General features: G+C 44.3%; 2 protein-coding genes across 2 annotated transcripts in view; one reads left to right on the plus strand and one right to left on the minus strand.

Moving 5' to 3' along the window:
- BAIAP2L1 (BAR/IMD domain containing adaptor protein 2 like 1) overlaps positions 1 to 3,827 on the plus strand; it is a 32,883-nt gene extending 29,056 nt beyond the window's left edge. The window contains exons 13-14 of the mRNA XM_059484730.1: positions 2,663 to 2,703; positions 3,233 to 3,827. Coding sequence (XP_059340713.1) covers positions 2,663 to 2,703; positions 3,233 to 3,308 — 117 coding nt within the window. The 3' untranslated portion in view covers positions 3,309 to 3,827. The remainder of the gene's footprint in view (positions 1 to 2,662; positions 2,704 to 3,232) is intronic.
- Positions 3,828 to 4,916: 1,089 nt separating this feature from the next.
- On the minus strand, positions 4,917 to 14,525 carry BRI3 (brain protein I3). Its single transcript, XM_059484752.1, has 3 exons — positions 14,248 to 14,525; positions 12,635 to 12,749; positions 4,917 to 5,305 (listed from the first exon to the last, which is right to left on the minus strand). Exons 1-3 carry the CDS (start codon positions 14,414 to 14,416, stop codon positions 5,173 to 5,175), a joined length of 417 nt encoding a protein of 138 aa, XP_059340735.1. The 5' UTR covers positions 14,417 to 14,525; the 3' UTR covers positions 4,917 to 5,172.
- Between the last annotated feature and the right edge of the window lie 1,228 nt (positions 14,526 to 15,753).

The following is a 15,753-nucleotide window of genomic DNA, read 5'->3' on the forward strand; positions in this document are numbered from 1 at the left end:
AGAATTGATCAGGGATATCGCTGACAGGAGCAGGAGATTTACCCTGCACAGCAAAACTTCTCAGCCATGGAATTTGTTCAACATGAAAAGAAATTCTCACAGAAAGCAGCACACATCCATCACCTTCAGTGATGTTAGGGCTGTGGGAGACAGGGGACTTACAGCAGAATAAACTCTGTGTTTGCAGCCATTGCCAGGGGAGAGCTGTACTAACTCCTGGCTGTTTTCAGCAAAGCTGCAGCTAAGTGAAAATACATTTTTTTATGACCTGATAATGTATAACAATGCTATTATTTCTGCTGTTTAAGCAGCATTCAAACTGATTCAAAATGAAGACTAATCAAATTAGGCAATTACAAGCTTTTTTCTTGCTGCTTGTTTAAGTATTTTCCTGATGTGTATATAAGGGTGATGTTTTGAGACTTTCTCCAAAAAGCCTCTTGAAGCAGAGATCACATTTTGAAGGCAAAAAAAACCCCAAATTAAATAAAATAAGGTTAGCATTGCTAAAATATGAGACACTGTACCAAAGTAAGATGCAAAGTTCCATTAGTCAGTGCCATGGGAAACTTCAGGAGTCAAAGAATAATACAGTTGGCAGCCAGTAGCTAAAAAATTGCATTATTTATTGACTAAAATATTTTGTCTCTCAATCTAAGATCCAAACAAATTTTGGGTTGACCTGCTAACAGATGTTTTTGCTTTCTAAGTAATCTGGTGAATCTTAGAGTAGATATTGAAGTGGCCTTTACAATCACTTTTGTAATCAAATCACAGACTTGTGTCTAGTTCTTAAAAGAACAGGTTACCTTACTCTACAAATATAAAAAGTGTGAAAGAAAGTATGAAAGTTGTTGTTGGAGATTTGTGAAGCTCCTCTCAGTTGGAAATCTTACTCCATTTCACTATGAGTCATGTTTTGGGATACCCTTTTTTTTTTCCCAATATAAATATTCCTACAGAAAAGATTTGCACTTTTTGGGGGAGTCAGAACAGTTTAATATTAGCATATATATTTGAATCCACATTCAAGTAAGTGGGTTTATTTCTCAGTAATGAACATTGTGGGGTAGGAAGTGTGTAGTTTGTGCAGTGATGTTTCTGGGACAGTGTTTTCTGTGAGGAATGAAGCTTTGCTGCTCCATAAAATGACTATCAAGAAATATTATCTAAATCTCAGTGTTCAGTTACTTTCAAAACAAATATCTGGGAACTTCTAAAATTATTCTGAAGACCAGCATCTGTATTTTGACAAATTTGTGGTTTTCATTTTTGAATGAGGAAGCCATGGGCATTAGCAATGGTGCAATGTCAGAATTTCTGGTGGCTCCCTCAGCGTGTGTTGCTGTGGAAGCCTGCAGGATCCACAAGGCCTTCAAATGGGATTATGTCCAAAGCCCTTGGGAGGTGCCAGTCCAGCAGGGAGAGTTCTGTGCCTGGGAGCAGGTGACTGACTAAAGAGCTTAAAGAATTACAGAATGTGTGAAATGGTCTCAGGATCCCTGCACTGTTCTGCTGGGGGCACTCCATTCTCAGGAACAGACACCTTAAGGGCTGTTTTGGTTTGTGGCATTAGGTCAGGGGGTTTAGGAATAAATTTAAGGCTTGTGGACTAACATTCCTGTTGAACCAGAAACTCAAGAGGAATGGCAGATCAGCCAGTTGGCAGAGCTTTAATTAGAGCTGTACAATCTCTTTGGAAGCCAGAATGGAAACTAATAGCTCCTAGGAGTGGAAAACAAATACATCTTTTTTTGATAATCTAAATTCCTACAGGGAAAGAAAAACTAAAATAAACTAGAACTTCTGGAGTATAGAACAATGACCACTTTTGTTGAGGCACCTCCCAACTCAGAGCAGCTGCTGTGACCCCATCTTAGGACAACTCCAGGAGAGCTGCTGCACTTGCAAGTGTTTTGTTCCAAAGTCACTGTTTATTTTCATTCTTGCAGAACTTCCTTGTCTTTCCTGCTTCCATGCAAGTCCCCAAGCCCCACATCTCCATAGGCTCTGGAAATGAGCCCAACATTATCCTGGGCTGCCTTGGACATTCCTACAGCATTTACAGACATGTAAAAGAGTCACATGTAAAACTGCTCACTGGGCCTCCTATGCAGAAGCAGGAAATTATTCAAGGCATCTTATTTTTGTTTCAGAATACACAGAAAAAAATACTCAGGATTTCAAGAAGGAGAGATGAGGAATGGTCCTTGACAGTTAAACTGTTCCTGCTGTGCTACACAAGGCAGTAATATGCACAACAGTATCAACTATAAAAAAAGAGTTTATAGTTGATATAGCTTTGAGGAGGGTTGGTGTTCAGTAAGATTTAATTCAGGCATGTTCATTTTTCTTAATCTTAAGGGTTAATTAGGCCTAGTTGTAAGGTCTAAGTCTATTTACAGCTGATGCACTTGAGCAATTTCATTGGAGTCACAAGCCAAGCATGAGTTAAGAACCTGCTGAATGAGGTCCTGAAACACACCATGTCTGGAATGGAAAGCCTGGCAGGCTTTGCTTCAGCACTGAAATTTTAAGAATTAAAATCAAACTGGCCATACAGATTATTACAGGGTCTGTTTCCCTTAGCAGGACGGCAAGATCACCTGTAGCATATTTCTACAAATTCATGTGAATATATATATTTTTTTTTTTTTTACAGAAACCTGACATGAATGGCATTATAAAACCACCTTTTCTAAGGTAAAATAGTTTTACACTGATTTTGTACTGTTTTTACATTGGTTATTTTATTTTATTGATTATAAGGGGAAATAAGAATGTTTATCATTAATTTCTCTGTGACCTTTCCCCATCACTGCTAGAACAATATGGCGAAAATTAGTTGCTCTTTCCTCAAGGGTGGCATCAAGTGCAGCACAATACACAGGCCCTTCTCAGAAAAACATGTTTCTCCAGTAGCTTGACAGGGAGCAGGACTTAAAACCCTTCTTTAACTAATTTTGAGGGTTAAAAGCAAAAATCTTTGAAGACTGGGAGCTATTTAAAAAGTCCAGATGTAACTGGGCATTAACTTCTCGTATTTCTGGCTCACTGAAAAGTGATTCTTCATACGTAACCTCATTTTAAAAATTCAAGTTAAACTAAGGGGTTGCACAGAATCCCTGAGTCTCAGAACCATAACTTACTGTTTGACAGTGAAGGACCTGATGAATAAATTTGGGGTTGGATTGCAGAAAGCCTTCAAGTAACTTGATGCATTTCTTTTCAGTGGAGAAAACCCCTTTGCAACAGTGAAACTCAGACCCACAGTAACAAACGACAGATCCGCACCGATTATCCGATGAACACGGGTCAGACACATCTGCTTCCTCCTCATCTATACCCAGTTTCAGCAATGACAATTACTATCTCAACTTGTCCTAAAAATTTATTTAAATGTAATTACTGTACAATAGACACATACTGGAATGGAGCTCTGATGTTTTTTAAAGCTGTAGTTTCTAATGAGGTAATTGCTTTGGGCTAGTGTTTGAGCACTTGGGCTTGATTTTACAGTATGCCTTTTTTGTAGTAGGAATTGTGAAAATACTGGAGATAGTTTGGATACTCTAGTGAATCAGAATAAGTAATAGCTCACAATCTTTGGCATTCATTACTTGGAAGCTGCAATGGTAAGTTCTAGAATATAAACCTGCATATGCCACCTACAGAAGATAACAGTGATTTTTTTTTTCAAGCAGAAGAATGTAACAACTGCCTTATTCCAGAATAGAGAATTGCCTGTATAAATGATTATGTGTTATTTTGTGTAAGAAAGATACCTTAGGTTATAAATAAATATTTATCCCCTTAAGAATAGACAACTTGTAATGCTTTGCCTAATGTTCATTACACAAATTTCAAGTCAACAGAAACTCATCTGCAGTCTAATGTTACACTGTCAACACATTATTCAGTGATAATTTTGTCTTTAAAAACTGTTGTCAAACTTAGTCTGATAAAAGGTCATAATAAAGCAGTGCCATGTTTTTCTCTCAAATGCCAATATAAAAATCTGCCTTTGAAGTTCCTCCATTACTGTAGCCTACCCAAAAAAAAAAAACAAACCAGCTTAAAGTTGAAAATTTTTAGTTAAGGAGCTGAGCAAAGGCCTGAGTGCTGGCACAGTGCAGCAGCTGAGTTAAGTGAAACTGAGCTTTTAAACTTCAGCCAGAGCAGAATCCTTACTCTAAACCATTCCATTTTACACATGCACATTTCCTGCAGCATCCCCTGGCTCATTCCTTTGGTGGTGCCTACTCCTACTACTATAAACAGGGAATTCAAGTCATGTGAAATGCCTTTCAGTTGCTTAATATCAAAAAATAGTATATGAGCATGTGCTGGCTGCTCTGACCCTGCCTTTCAAGTTCAAGGCCGAGGACAGTTTGCCAGAGCACCCTGCATAACCACCCCCATCCCCTCTGAATCAGCAGCTTTCCAGAGGGGCACCCCCACCTGAGCCCATCTTCTACAGCACAGCAGAGGCAACTCAGCCCAGCCTGTCTGAGCTGGCAATAATTCAGCACCAGAATTCAACAATCTAAGACGCAAAAGCCTTTACTCAGGGCAGCTCACGGTTGGCAGTGTCCCAGGCTCTTCCTGCTGCTGTCTGTGAACCAACTCCAGCCCCTGCATGAAGCACAACCCTCACTAATTAAAACAGGGCTCTGATTGTGTGTTAATACTTGTGCCTGCAGTGAGGGAGAGGAGCAGTTGCCATAGAGGTAACACACACAGCACTTACAACACTTCCCTCAAATACCTGATGCCCTAAACATGTACACTCTCAAACATCATTTATCATCAGCACAAGGATTCTGGCAAATACCCTTTGTTGTAGCTAGGATTACTACTCTGCTTTCAGACTACACCAAACGTGTCAGTAACATATTTAATAATCCAGCCACAAGTTGAGGATTGCAAAAGGAAAAGCAGTTTTATTTAGTTTTCAACAGGTGCCACTAAACATGGAAAACAAGTCAGGTTTTCATGTTTTGCAATGCACATGCTCATAAAAGATTAAGTTTAAATTACATGCAAGAGACTAAATTCCTTCACACTTTACAAAACAGGTCTGAAGCAAATAAAATGATTGTACATGACATTTACATTAGAAAGAGTATGCTAACAGTTGTAGCTTCAGTAAGCACGTCCACATTCAGCCCCTCAGCCAAAAGCTGCCCCACAGTTGGGGCATCTTCTCTGCCTCAGTGCAAGGCAGAACAGAATCCCAATTGGAAAGAATACAATGGCACACAAAACACCAAGACAGGTGAAGGTGTCCTCCAACACGCCAACCCTGCAAAAAGGGAAAACAGACTCAGTCAAAGGACACTCAACAAGTTTGCCTTCAAACCACCACTCAGTGCTTTGGCAGTCACGAGAAACCACACCATTTTATAGAGCAAGATAAAGTACAAGGTTTGGAGTTTGTTCCTGGTTTTTACTTCTCAAAACTGATCTCTCTTTACAACTGCAGAGGAACTAATTATTGATGTCACATGTCTCCAGCTGACTCCCAGCTCCATGACCACAGAGAAATTTGGTTTCAGCACAGTCCTATGACAGCAGAAATTTACCTCCATTTCAATCCCTGACTCCTTTCTGAAGGGCTGTATCTGAGCATCCCCCAAAATGAAGACAGACAGTAAACAGGAGAATTCAGACTTTAGAAATTTGTGCAGTTACATAAATAGTCACAATCTGGAGTTTAGCAAAACACTGGAACAAGATGTATCCTCCTGGTACAGTGCAAGTCAAGGCAAACAGAGCTGAGTGACCCTGAAGTGCAGGCTGTGAGCAGGGTGCCAAGGCCAACAAGCTGCTGTTCCCTGGGAGCAGTCAGGGACAAGCTCTGGGATGTGTAAATAGAGCGAAGGAAGGAAGGCACAGGCTCAAGAGACCATTTCCTTACAGCAACTGCCTGAACCTCTGCAACCTGATTAACCCTGGGAACCCTTCCCTTCCCCTCAGCCACCATCAGGAGCCAGAGGCTTTTCCAAGAGTTCTTGATATTCTGCTGCTTACACAAGTTCATATTCCCCTTAAGCTTTCCCTCACTTTAATGCACTTTATTTCTGTTTGCAGAGATAGAAGTTAACTCTGTGTCTGGTATAAAATAAAGGAACTGTCAGGTTACCATTGATCCCAGCAGTAGCTCTATCATTTCGTGTCCTCAGATAACATCCTTTTAAGGCAACTAAAAAACACAGACCAAGTTCATATCACCACATAGATGTGAGTCTCAGCACAAAGTGTCCCACAGCTCAGAGCTGGGCAGCCTGTGCTGGACATTGTGGCTATTTTCACAAACTCAGCATAACATAAGCCATGGGGAGAGAACCGGAGGCTCTCCTGAAGGGCTGTGGAGCCTTGGAGAGAGAACAGCAGTACCTGCACTACTGAAACTCACTGAACAAAATGTTTTTTTGCCAGGCTCAGCTCTGGCAAAAAGGGCCACATCTGAAGTCCTGAGGAGTGTATCTTGAAGCAGAACACTTCTGCAGAGCTCCTCTCTCACTGTTCTAATCTCTCTGGGCACAGAGATATCCATTTCAATATTCAAGTAATCTTGCATTGTTGTGGCAAAACAAAGCGCCTGCCCTGAGAGCTGGACTCAGGAAGAGCCATCTCCTGGAACACTGCTACTGGAGCTGGAATGCAAAGAAATTCAGGACTGTTGGGAACACACCAGTAACAGAAACAGGAGCAAAAAGGACACTGCAGTGTCCAGCCAGAACCATCAGGTCTGGATGAAGCAGCTGAATTTGGCAATTTGCACTTGGGATGTGCAGGAAATGCTGACCAGCCTCAGACCAAACAGAAACCAGCAGCACAAGCTCAGGGGGTGAGGCCTCTGCTTCTCCCCAGGTTAACCCAGTAACACACTGGATGTATGGAGAGGCTCAGACACACTCTTGAGCTTTCTGAGTAATTCAAGATTCAGTTTTCACACTACAGATCTACCCAAGACAGGCCAAGCCCCTTTTCCAGGCATTTCAACGACATCACAAATAACATTATTTGGAAACTGCACACAGCACATGACATCTGTTGTATTTCCTGCCCTGCTGTTACACTAATGCCTTCTTTTCCTTTCACACACACTGAGCAGTTCCCTCCTGCAGGCACCCAACTCCTGCTTCATTGCTGTTTTGAAATCCTCTCCTTGTCTCCTAATAATTCCATATTCAGTTTCTGCCCTGATACCTCCATTTGTGACAAGTAAGCCAGTGTGCTCAGTTAAGAGTATAAGCAGTCTATTGATGTGACCTTAAAGAATAAACACACTAATCAAACACAGAGGGGTCAATGGGGTGCTGCTGGTCAGCCCCAGCAGTGATGGGCACAGCCCAACCCCTTCCAATCAACCTCCTCTTAATCAGCTTGCAGGGCCCAAGTCCACTGGTCAGCACATGTCCTTGACACTTTAAATAGAATTTCTTCTAAACTCCCTTCCTCCTAAACAGTTACTCACAAGTGTTCAGTGGTAGTGCAAACTACAACTAAAAATTTAAAAAGTGCCATTCATATTCAACACCAGGCCAGCAGCAGAGCAAGGCAGCTGCAGGGACACCCAGCAGAGCTGTGCCTGCCTGACCCCACAGCACACCTGATGTTTCTGAGCTCCTATCATGTCTAACAGTGTGATTACAGCATTAGCCACACAAACACTTCTTGGCTTCTGCTGATTTATGTCAGCACCTAATTTTAGATGAACACTTACCCAACCACTGCTTAGCCAGTTACTAAATTTAAAAAGAAAAAAAAATACTTTTTATAAGGGAGATTATGGATATTTTTTGCTTGTATATCTCACCTGAGATGAGGAGCAATTAGAGATTCCATATTCAAACTGTGGATTCACCAACATAACCAAACATAAATTTTCTTCTACAGCATAAACCACATAAAAGCTGATTATAACTGCACCACTCCCACTCTAAAAATAAAGTGGAAAGGTTTATTTATACTGCAAGCAGCATCTTGCATTTAAGCTATGACTGCAGCTGCCAACTCCATACAGTAAGGTCAATTATGCCCACTGACAAGTACTTGAAACCAAATTGTTTTTCAGATAACCCCTTTTTTCAAAGTAACTCTCACATTAAGATCTTAAGTCAAATGCTCAGGATGAGAGGGCTGATAATGAGATCTGTGAACACAGCATTGGTCTGATTAAACACATGCAATTTTAGACTTATCACTACATCACAGTATTCAAATGTGGGCTTATCAGCATTTTTTAGACCTTACAGATACATTCAAAGGGTCACCCCAGGTAATCAGAGACGGGCTGATTGTACCACAAGCTCTGCAAGACATGAAAAGAAACTGCACTGAAAAAAACTGCTATCTATCCTCCACAAAGATCACTGACCAACCATCTGGAACTCTCAAATCATATCCCATTTTCTGCCACAGAGGCTGGTTGAGTTTCAAAGTTTAGATTTGAATGGGAACATCAGACCAGGGACAAGCATGGACTATAGCAGCTACACACTAAATCTAAAGAATATTTACATGAAGTTTAAAGAAACAACTATAGAAAGTCTGTATCCTGAACAGCCTTTTATCAAAGCCAACACATCATTAGTGGGTGAAATAAGGGAAGTCCAGAAGGCTGAGATTTGGAAGGACTTGATCATCTAAGTGCAATTTTTCTAGAGTCTATTTCCTCAGGAGATGTGTGTAATTGACAAAAACAAAATTTCAACTGAAACCTGAGAAGTTACAGCTTTATCAAGTAAAAAAAAACCCTCAATAAATTAAAAATAAAAAAAAAAAAAAAAAACAAAAAAAAAAAACACCACAACAACAAAACAGCACCTGTGGCAGGGAGAATGCTGGAAGACATCTCAGAATAAATACAATTTTAATTAAACTTGTTTAATCTCCCAGTTCAGGAAGAAGCTTCGGTGTTGGCATAATCTGAGACCCACTACACTGCTGGTCCAGCAGATGCACTGTAGCTGTCAGAAGTGAAAGCTGCAGCAGTGTGAGGTCCTTTCCCTTGCTCTTTCTCCCAGCTGAACAAAAAAACAATAATAAAAACCCAACAGGGCCCACAACAGGCTCTCCCCCAGGTTTTGAGGGAACTGGCTTTTGCAGTCATCAGATCAAGAAAATGTTTTTGCAGTTTTTAAAAGGAGCTTTCTTCTGTTAAATAACAGGAAAGCAAACATTGCTCAGCAGTTAGTTATCGCCAACAACAAAAGACAGAGAAAAAGAAAATGAAAGTGGCCACAAGTAAAGCAGCCAGGCTGCATTCTCCAAGCTAAAAGGATAATTCCACAGCAGGATATCTAAAGGCAGTGCCTGGAATGACTCAACACACTCAGGAACATAAAATAGTTTAAAAGCAGGACTTGGCCAAACCTTAAATGTCAACTAGAAGCCATAAAGCTGACAAGATTGTGCAACTCAGTTTAATTCCCTGTACATCAGGGCTGGGAGGAGAACACACACTGAGAAAACAGAATACAACCACCAAAGCCATTCTGAGAGTGCAGGGAAGGATGGAGCACATTAAAACTGGGGTCTGTAACTAAAAAGCAACACTGACCAGTGATGAATGAGCTCAACGTGAGGAACAGCTCTAAGCAAGAGCCAGGAGAGTCCTCCCTCAGATGGCAGCAGTGCTTCAGAGGGAGAAGGGCAGGAATGCAATTACCAGTCACCACAGGCATATTACCAACTTCAGAGAGCTACTGCTGGAGAAACTTTGTACTTTTTATGACTAAATACCATAAAAAAAGCCTAAAGATGGACTGTACTGGAGCCAGCTTATTAACTGCAAGAGCACTCGTGACTGCAGTAAAACAGACACCAATTCAAATAAGAAACCAGTACTGCATATTTCTCCTCAAGACCACATATTTTAAGCTGGAAATAGTTTGGATTTCAATCAGCACCACAAACACATGCCATAGGGCAACAGACTGCTTTATATTCCTGATGGCAGAAATCCTTTCTATGGCCTTTAGGTTCCTCCATGAATTACATCATCCCACAGCCACACACAAGGCTCCTCCTGGTGATCTAAAGCACATGGACATCTCTAACATTCATGCACCATCAAATCAGGAAAGTAACAGGACAACTGACCTGGTGTTGTCATCTCATTGCAGGGGTTCCATACTGCTGTCTCCTTATCACAAAAGTTCCATTCCTTCTGGTGTTTCTTGTGGGCATCTCCTCACAGCACTGACTCTTTCTTCTTCACAAAGCAGCCACTGACTCCAGTTCCCTTCTCACCCAGCCACCCCACTCTGTTATAGCATCTTCTTCTCATTGCTTACAGCTGCATCCTGTTAAAGTCAGGCCTGCTCCTAATCTTTGATAATTGGCCCAGCTGCAACTCCTTAGGGGTAAGATTGCTTTCTACACTATCTTTGTTTTCTTATATACTACCCCCCTACAACCTGGCAGTTTGTTAACAAAGTTTTTTATGTACCATTAATAGCTTTTAATATTTCTCAATGCCCCTTCAACATCTTTTCTGTTCAGGGCAGTATTCAGAGTGTAGCTGCACACTGCATTCATCATAAAATAGGTTTCCAGGACATGAAAGTAAACTAGAACTGTGTTTAAGGTCTTGAGAAGTCAAAGAGGACTGAGATTTTTCTCAATCAGGACAATTAGGAACTAACATTGTAATAGGGCAAAGGAGACTGACACACCATGACTAGATACAGTTACTCATCCTTGGGATTCCCTGATCCAGAATATTTCACAGTTCTCCTCACAATTTATTTTTTTCAAAGCCTAAAACAGAAACTAAGGATCCAACAGTAAACTAGGATTTTGTAGAGTTTTTTGCTTTAGAAAAGAGTCCACAATGGGTACTTCCAGCTGGGCACAGCTGATGACTTAAGAAAGCTACTCAAGTGAGATCAGTTAAAAACAACTAACAACAGACTGCTCATTTTCAAAAATTCAGCCAAAGTTATATATTATATGTGCAAATGATTGTTTAAAAAGTCTTTCCTGGACCATCCCAGGAGCCTCAAGCTTGTCTGAGTTCAGCAAGTGTTTGGACAACTCTCAGGCTCACAGTGGGATTCCTGGAGTGTCCTGTGCAGGGCCAGCAGTTGAACTAGATGATCCTGATGGGTCCCTCCCAACTCAGCATATTCTATGGACTTCCAGAAAAAGAAAAAATTATAGTAACAAGAGCCTACCCATTTTAAGCTATTTCCAAGAGCAGTTCCCCAGTGAAATGCTTTGAGCTGTCATAGGGTCAGGGCCAGAAAACCTGTGTATATAAATACCCTGCCTGCCTCTCTCCAAGCCATGCACAACATCTGCCCTGTCTCCTGGCTGAGCTACAGCATCAGCATGTTGATGCAATCACTCAGGTGGCAGGATCTACCACATCCTCTGAACAGCTCAGCACTTGCTTTCCCCCAGTGTAAAACACACACCTCCTAGATCAATAGCTCTAGCTGGTACAGGTTTTTCAGCCTTAACTAGTGCCATTTCAACAGGCACCTGTTTTTACATAACACCACAGGATGCTTCTTATTTGAATCCACCTTTGAAGGCAGGTACTGACTCTCAGACAAACAGCAACTTTACCACTTGGGTTACAGCCTCTGCCATATGACATCCTCTGTCACACTCATCACACACCAAACTGGAATCCCTTCAGCTACTCAGGCAGGTTCCCTGCACCTTCTGAAAGGCAAGGAAGGGCTCAGACCTGCAGAGGATCAAGTGCTCCTTGCAAGGGTAACTCCTGTACACTTTACCAGAGGGGATGAGCCAGCATTTGAGTCACAGCTGTGCCTGAGCTGCACCAGCAGCAATCCCTCTGCCCTCAGCCATGGCCAATATCCCAGGAAGAGAAGAACTGGGAAGTGAAAGGGACTACAGCTGACTTACAGCACTAGTGAGCAAACTGAGTGCCTCCTTCCTTTTTTATGGCTGTGATCTCCAAGGGGGAAGTTGTTCTCTTGCTGCAACTCCATGTAACAGCTGACCACTTTTTTCTGGTTTTCACCACTGCAGCAGACTGATATTTTTGGTCTGGTCTATCAATTTCTCTGCTCTTCTGCAGTTAAAGGACTTTTAGAGACCTTTTAAAGCTTTAAGCCACCAATGTTTTCAGCCAATACTGACAATCACTCTGCCTGGTTTTGCAAAGTTTGGACTGGGAATGGAACACACACCACAACAGCAGAAGTTCTTCCACAGTACTGCCAGAAAACCAGAAGTGACTATGATCAAAGATTACAGAGTTTCACAATAAAATCATACTACTCACCATCACCAGGCATAAACACATCAGAAAGGACTTCCTGTCACGCTTTCCCCCAAGAACTGACCTGTTACATGTGTTACTGAAGTGCCATTTTGTTAAAAGTATCACTTACAGATCTTCCTCCATCTTAAAGAACAAACTCATGTTTGAAGTGTCTTGCATTATTTATAGCCCATGTCACAGCCCACCAGGACAAGCTCACACCACACAAACCAAAGCATTCCACTCCTGGATCTCAGTGCCTTTTCACTTAATTGTAATACACACAAAGAAAGGCTACTGAAAACCAAGGAACCATATGGATACCTCTATCTTGAATAACAAAACCCAAGACTGATTTTAATTCCTCAAGAGCCATTTTACCTGCAGGCAGGACAGCCACCAACGACTACCACAGAGGTGGTGGTGGCAGGCTGTTGGATGATGGTGTACGTGCTCGAGTAGTTTGGCTGTGATGTCGGTGGAGGAACAGCATACCCTAAAATAAGAAAAAACCCTCAATCACCACACAGAAGGCACACAGAACAATGATAATTTACAAGTATGACAACAAAACATGGAAAATAATAAACAGGAATGCAGTCTTGATTAAGCACTTTAGAAAAAATCAGAACTGGAACACCTGGCACATCTAATAACAAAGCCACTTCATAAACCCAAGTATCAATTTAACCATCCCAAAAGGACACTGAGCTAATAATTAACTTCAAGATTTTGTTTCAGTGCTGCTGAGCACCCAGGAAAAACTGTTTAAACAATGACCACAGCTTTCCCTTTGGATGTTATATATCAAGAAAGTCCCACTCCAGCAGACAAACTATTTGAAACAGAATAAATGTTCCTCTAGTTTCAAGCTTTAATTCCATATACTAAGTTTCTATCTGGAAAGCAAGGTAGGACTGATAGCAGGCAAGTAGAAAGAGAGCATAGGAAAAAACCCAATTTTCAGAAAGTCCATGTTGTTAGCAAAAGAATCAGTAATGTTCATGGCTGTAGATAGAAGACAGAAGGCTTTAAATGCTTTATTAAAAACTTTAAATTATATCTTTAAAAAGCTTTTGAAATGGATGGTTAGATGCACGCAGTGTAATAAAGGCACAGTTTGCCCAGTTATAATCCATTTTGAGCTTATTTCCCAAGTTCTCAGACTTTCTTCAATCACGTTATCGATATATGAAGTCTGGCAATCCCACTGTTCAAACTGAAAATAACCACTAATACCTTATTACAGGAAAACAAGCTTTACGTTATCAACAGGAAAATCAATCCATAGCCTCAGGGCTCGGCTCAAAGACTGGGGTCTGTGTCTGCTGTGTAACTTCTATAACTTTTGAAGTACTTCTCTTTCCTGAGAGGCTACTTCTTTCTCGGGCAGATGTTAGTATTAACTGCTAATGGAAGTACTGCATCTACTCACCTGCCTAAGTCTCTCCCAGACTACTGAAGTGTATCAGAAAAACCAAACATTAACCAGAGTACAGCGGAGTGCAGGCAAAGAACAAGTTTGGGGTCTGTTTCAGTGCCAAGCACAGCTGTGGCTCTGCCTTTACACCGAGGCAGAAAAGCCGCGCGTGTGAGGAATGCCCGCGATCCCAGCCAGGATTTTGGGGAGAGCACAACACAAACACCTCAGGGGCCCCGAGGGAAGGAGGGCAAAGGGAGACGGCGCTTTAGAACACCAGGATCCCGGCGCACCCGCCCCCCTCCGAGCGGGGGAGCCGCGGCAGCCCAGCGCCTCCCGGTGCCGGGGGAGCCGCACGCGGGAGCGGCCCGGAGCTCCCCGCTCCCGCCGGCCGGCCCAGCCCGGCTCCCGAGCCCGCGGCCCCGGGGCACCCCCGCCCGGTCCCGGCAGCTGAGGGCTCTCCACAGCCGCCCCCCGCCCCAGCCGAGGGGCAGCGGGGCGCTCGGGCGCCCGCTCCGCACACCGGGGACCCCCCGCCCGCAGCCCCCCGGAGTCGGCGCCGCCCGTGACCCACCTGGGGCGGCCGCGGCGCCCGGGTAGGAGTACGGCGGGGGCGGCTGGAAGCCGGGCTGCGGGGCGGGGATGGCGCCGTAGTTGCCGTGCCCGTAGTCGTAGCCCGGCGCGCCCGGCGCGGCGGGGCTGTAGGCGGGGGGCCGCTCCTGCAGCAGCGGTTTGCTGTCCATGCTGGGCCGGCGCTGCCTCGTCCCGCGGGGCCGACCAGGAAGCGGCGCCGGGCCCGGCGCGCGCCGGCCGCCCCGCCCCGCCCGAGGGCGCCGGAGCTCGGGGGCGGCGGCGGCGGCGTGAGGGGCCCGCGGCGGGGGGAGGGGACGGCGGCGGCCCCTCCCCAGCGGCGCGCGCGGAGCGGCGGCCCCGGTGCTGCGCTCGCGGCCGGTCACGAGGCCGCCGCGCCCCACGTGACGCCGCTCCCCGAGCGGCGCGCGGCGGCTCCGGCGGGCGGCGCAGGGAACCTTAAAGGCCTTAAAGGGGCCGCGCCCCGCCGGGACCGGCACCGGCACCGACTGCCCCGCAGCATTGTGCCCCGGGCAGCGGGGCCGTGAGCACGCTGCCCTAGCTGGGGGTACCGGGTTCCCTGCGCTCGGACACCGAGAGCAGCCGGCAGTGCCCGAGGCTCCGCTCAGCCCCCGCTCAGCACCGCTCCCGCCCGTGCGCTCTCCCAGCCCGCGATCCCCAGCCCTGTGCCCCGGGGTGACCCTGGCCCGGATCAGCCACAGGGCCCCTCCAACCCGAGCCGTTCTGTGAAACGCCGTCCCTGGGCTGGGGACGGGGAGGATGGGGGTGGTTATCGCAGTGACTTCTGCAAACTCTCACATCGCCACTGCGAAGAGCCGCACATGAGCGTGAACGGGAGAAGAGCTCCGGGATGGAGAAAATTCTCATGGTTCAAAGAAACACTAAAGTTAAGAAACACTACAGGAAGGAAGAGGAAAGCAAAGGATGCTTCAGCCTCCTGTAGTGCAAACTACAGGAATGAATTCAACAACACTTTCACCAGATTCATCTGCTTTCTGAAACCCACCTTCCTAATGTGGAAGCATTTCCAGCACCCAGGAAATGCTCCATAAATTCTTCTGCCATCTAGTTCCCATGGAAAACAACTAAAATCTTGTTTCTGCTAATAGTGGCCACAGGATGGAGTACACATCAATTGTATCAGTCACAACCACTGAAAATCTTGCAAAGCAAATTTTCTAAGATCTGTATTTAGTCTGATAAATATGTTTTGCTACAACGATCAAATCATCAAAACACTACTAGAGAGCAAAAATTTTGCGTTGAGGTAGGCCCCAGTTTGTGCAAAGGACCAAACCACTGCAGTGAGTCAAATGTCTTGGGAGCTCAGCAGGAAACAACCCAGACTGGATGGCTTTGCTTCACACAGGAATCATTCTAGAGAATTTCATGGGTGCATCAACCCTCCAAACCACAACTCTCTGCACACCAAAACCATCTGAACCCACAGCCCACAGGACTAGAGCAAGGCAGACATATTCTCCTTAAC

Source organism: Ammospiza nelsoni, chromosome 17 (genome assembly GCF_027579445.1).
Source record: "Ammospiza nelsoni isolate bAmmNel1 chromosome 17, bAmmNel1.pri, whole genome shotgun sequence".
Taxonomy (NCBI): domain Eukaryota; kingdom Metazoa; phylum Chordata; class Aves; order Passeriformes; family Passerellidae; genus Ammospiza; species Ammospiza nelsoni.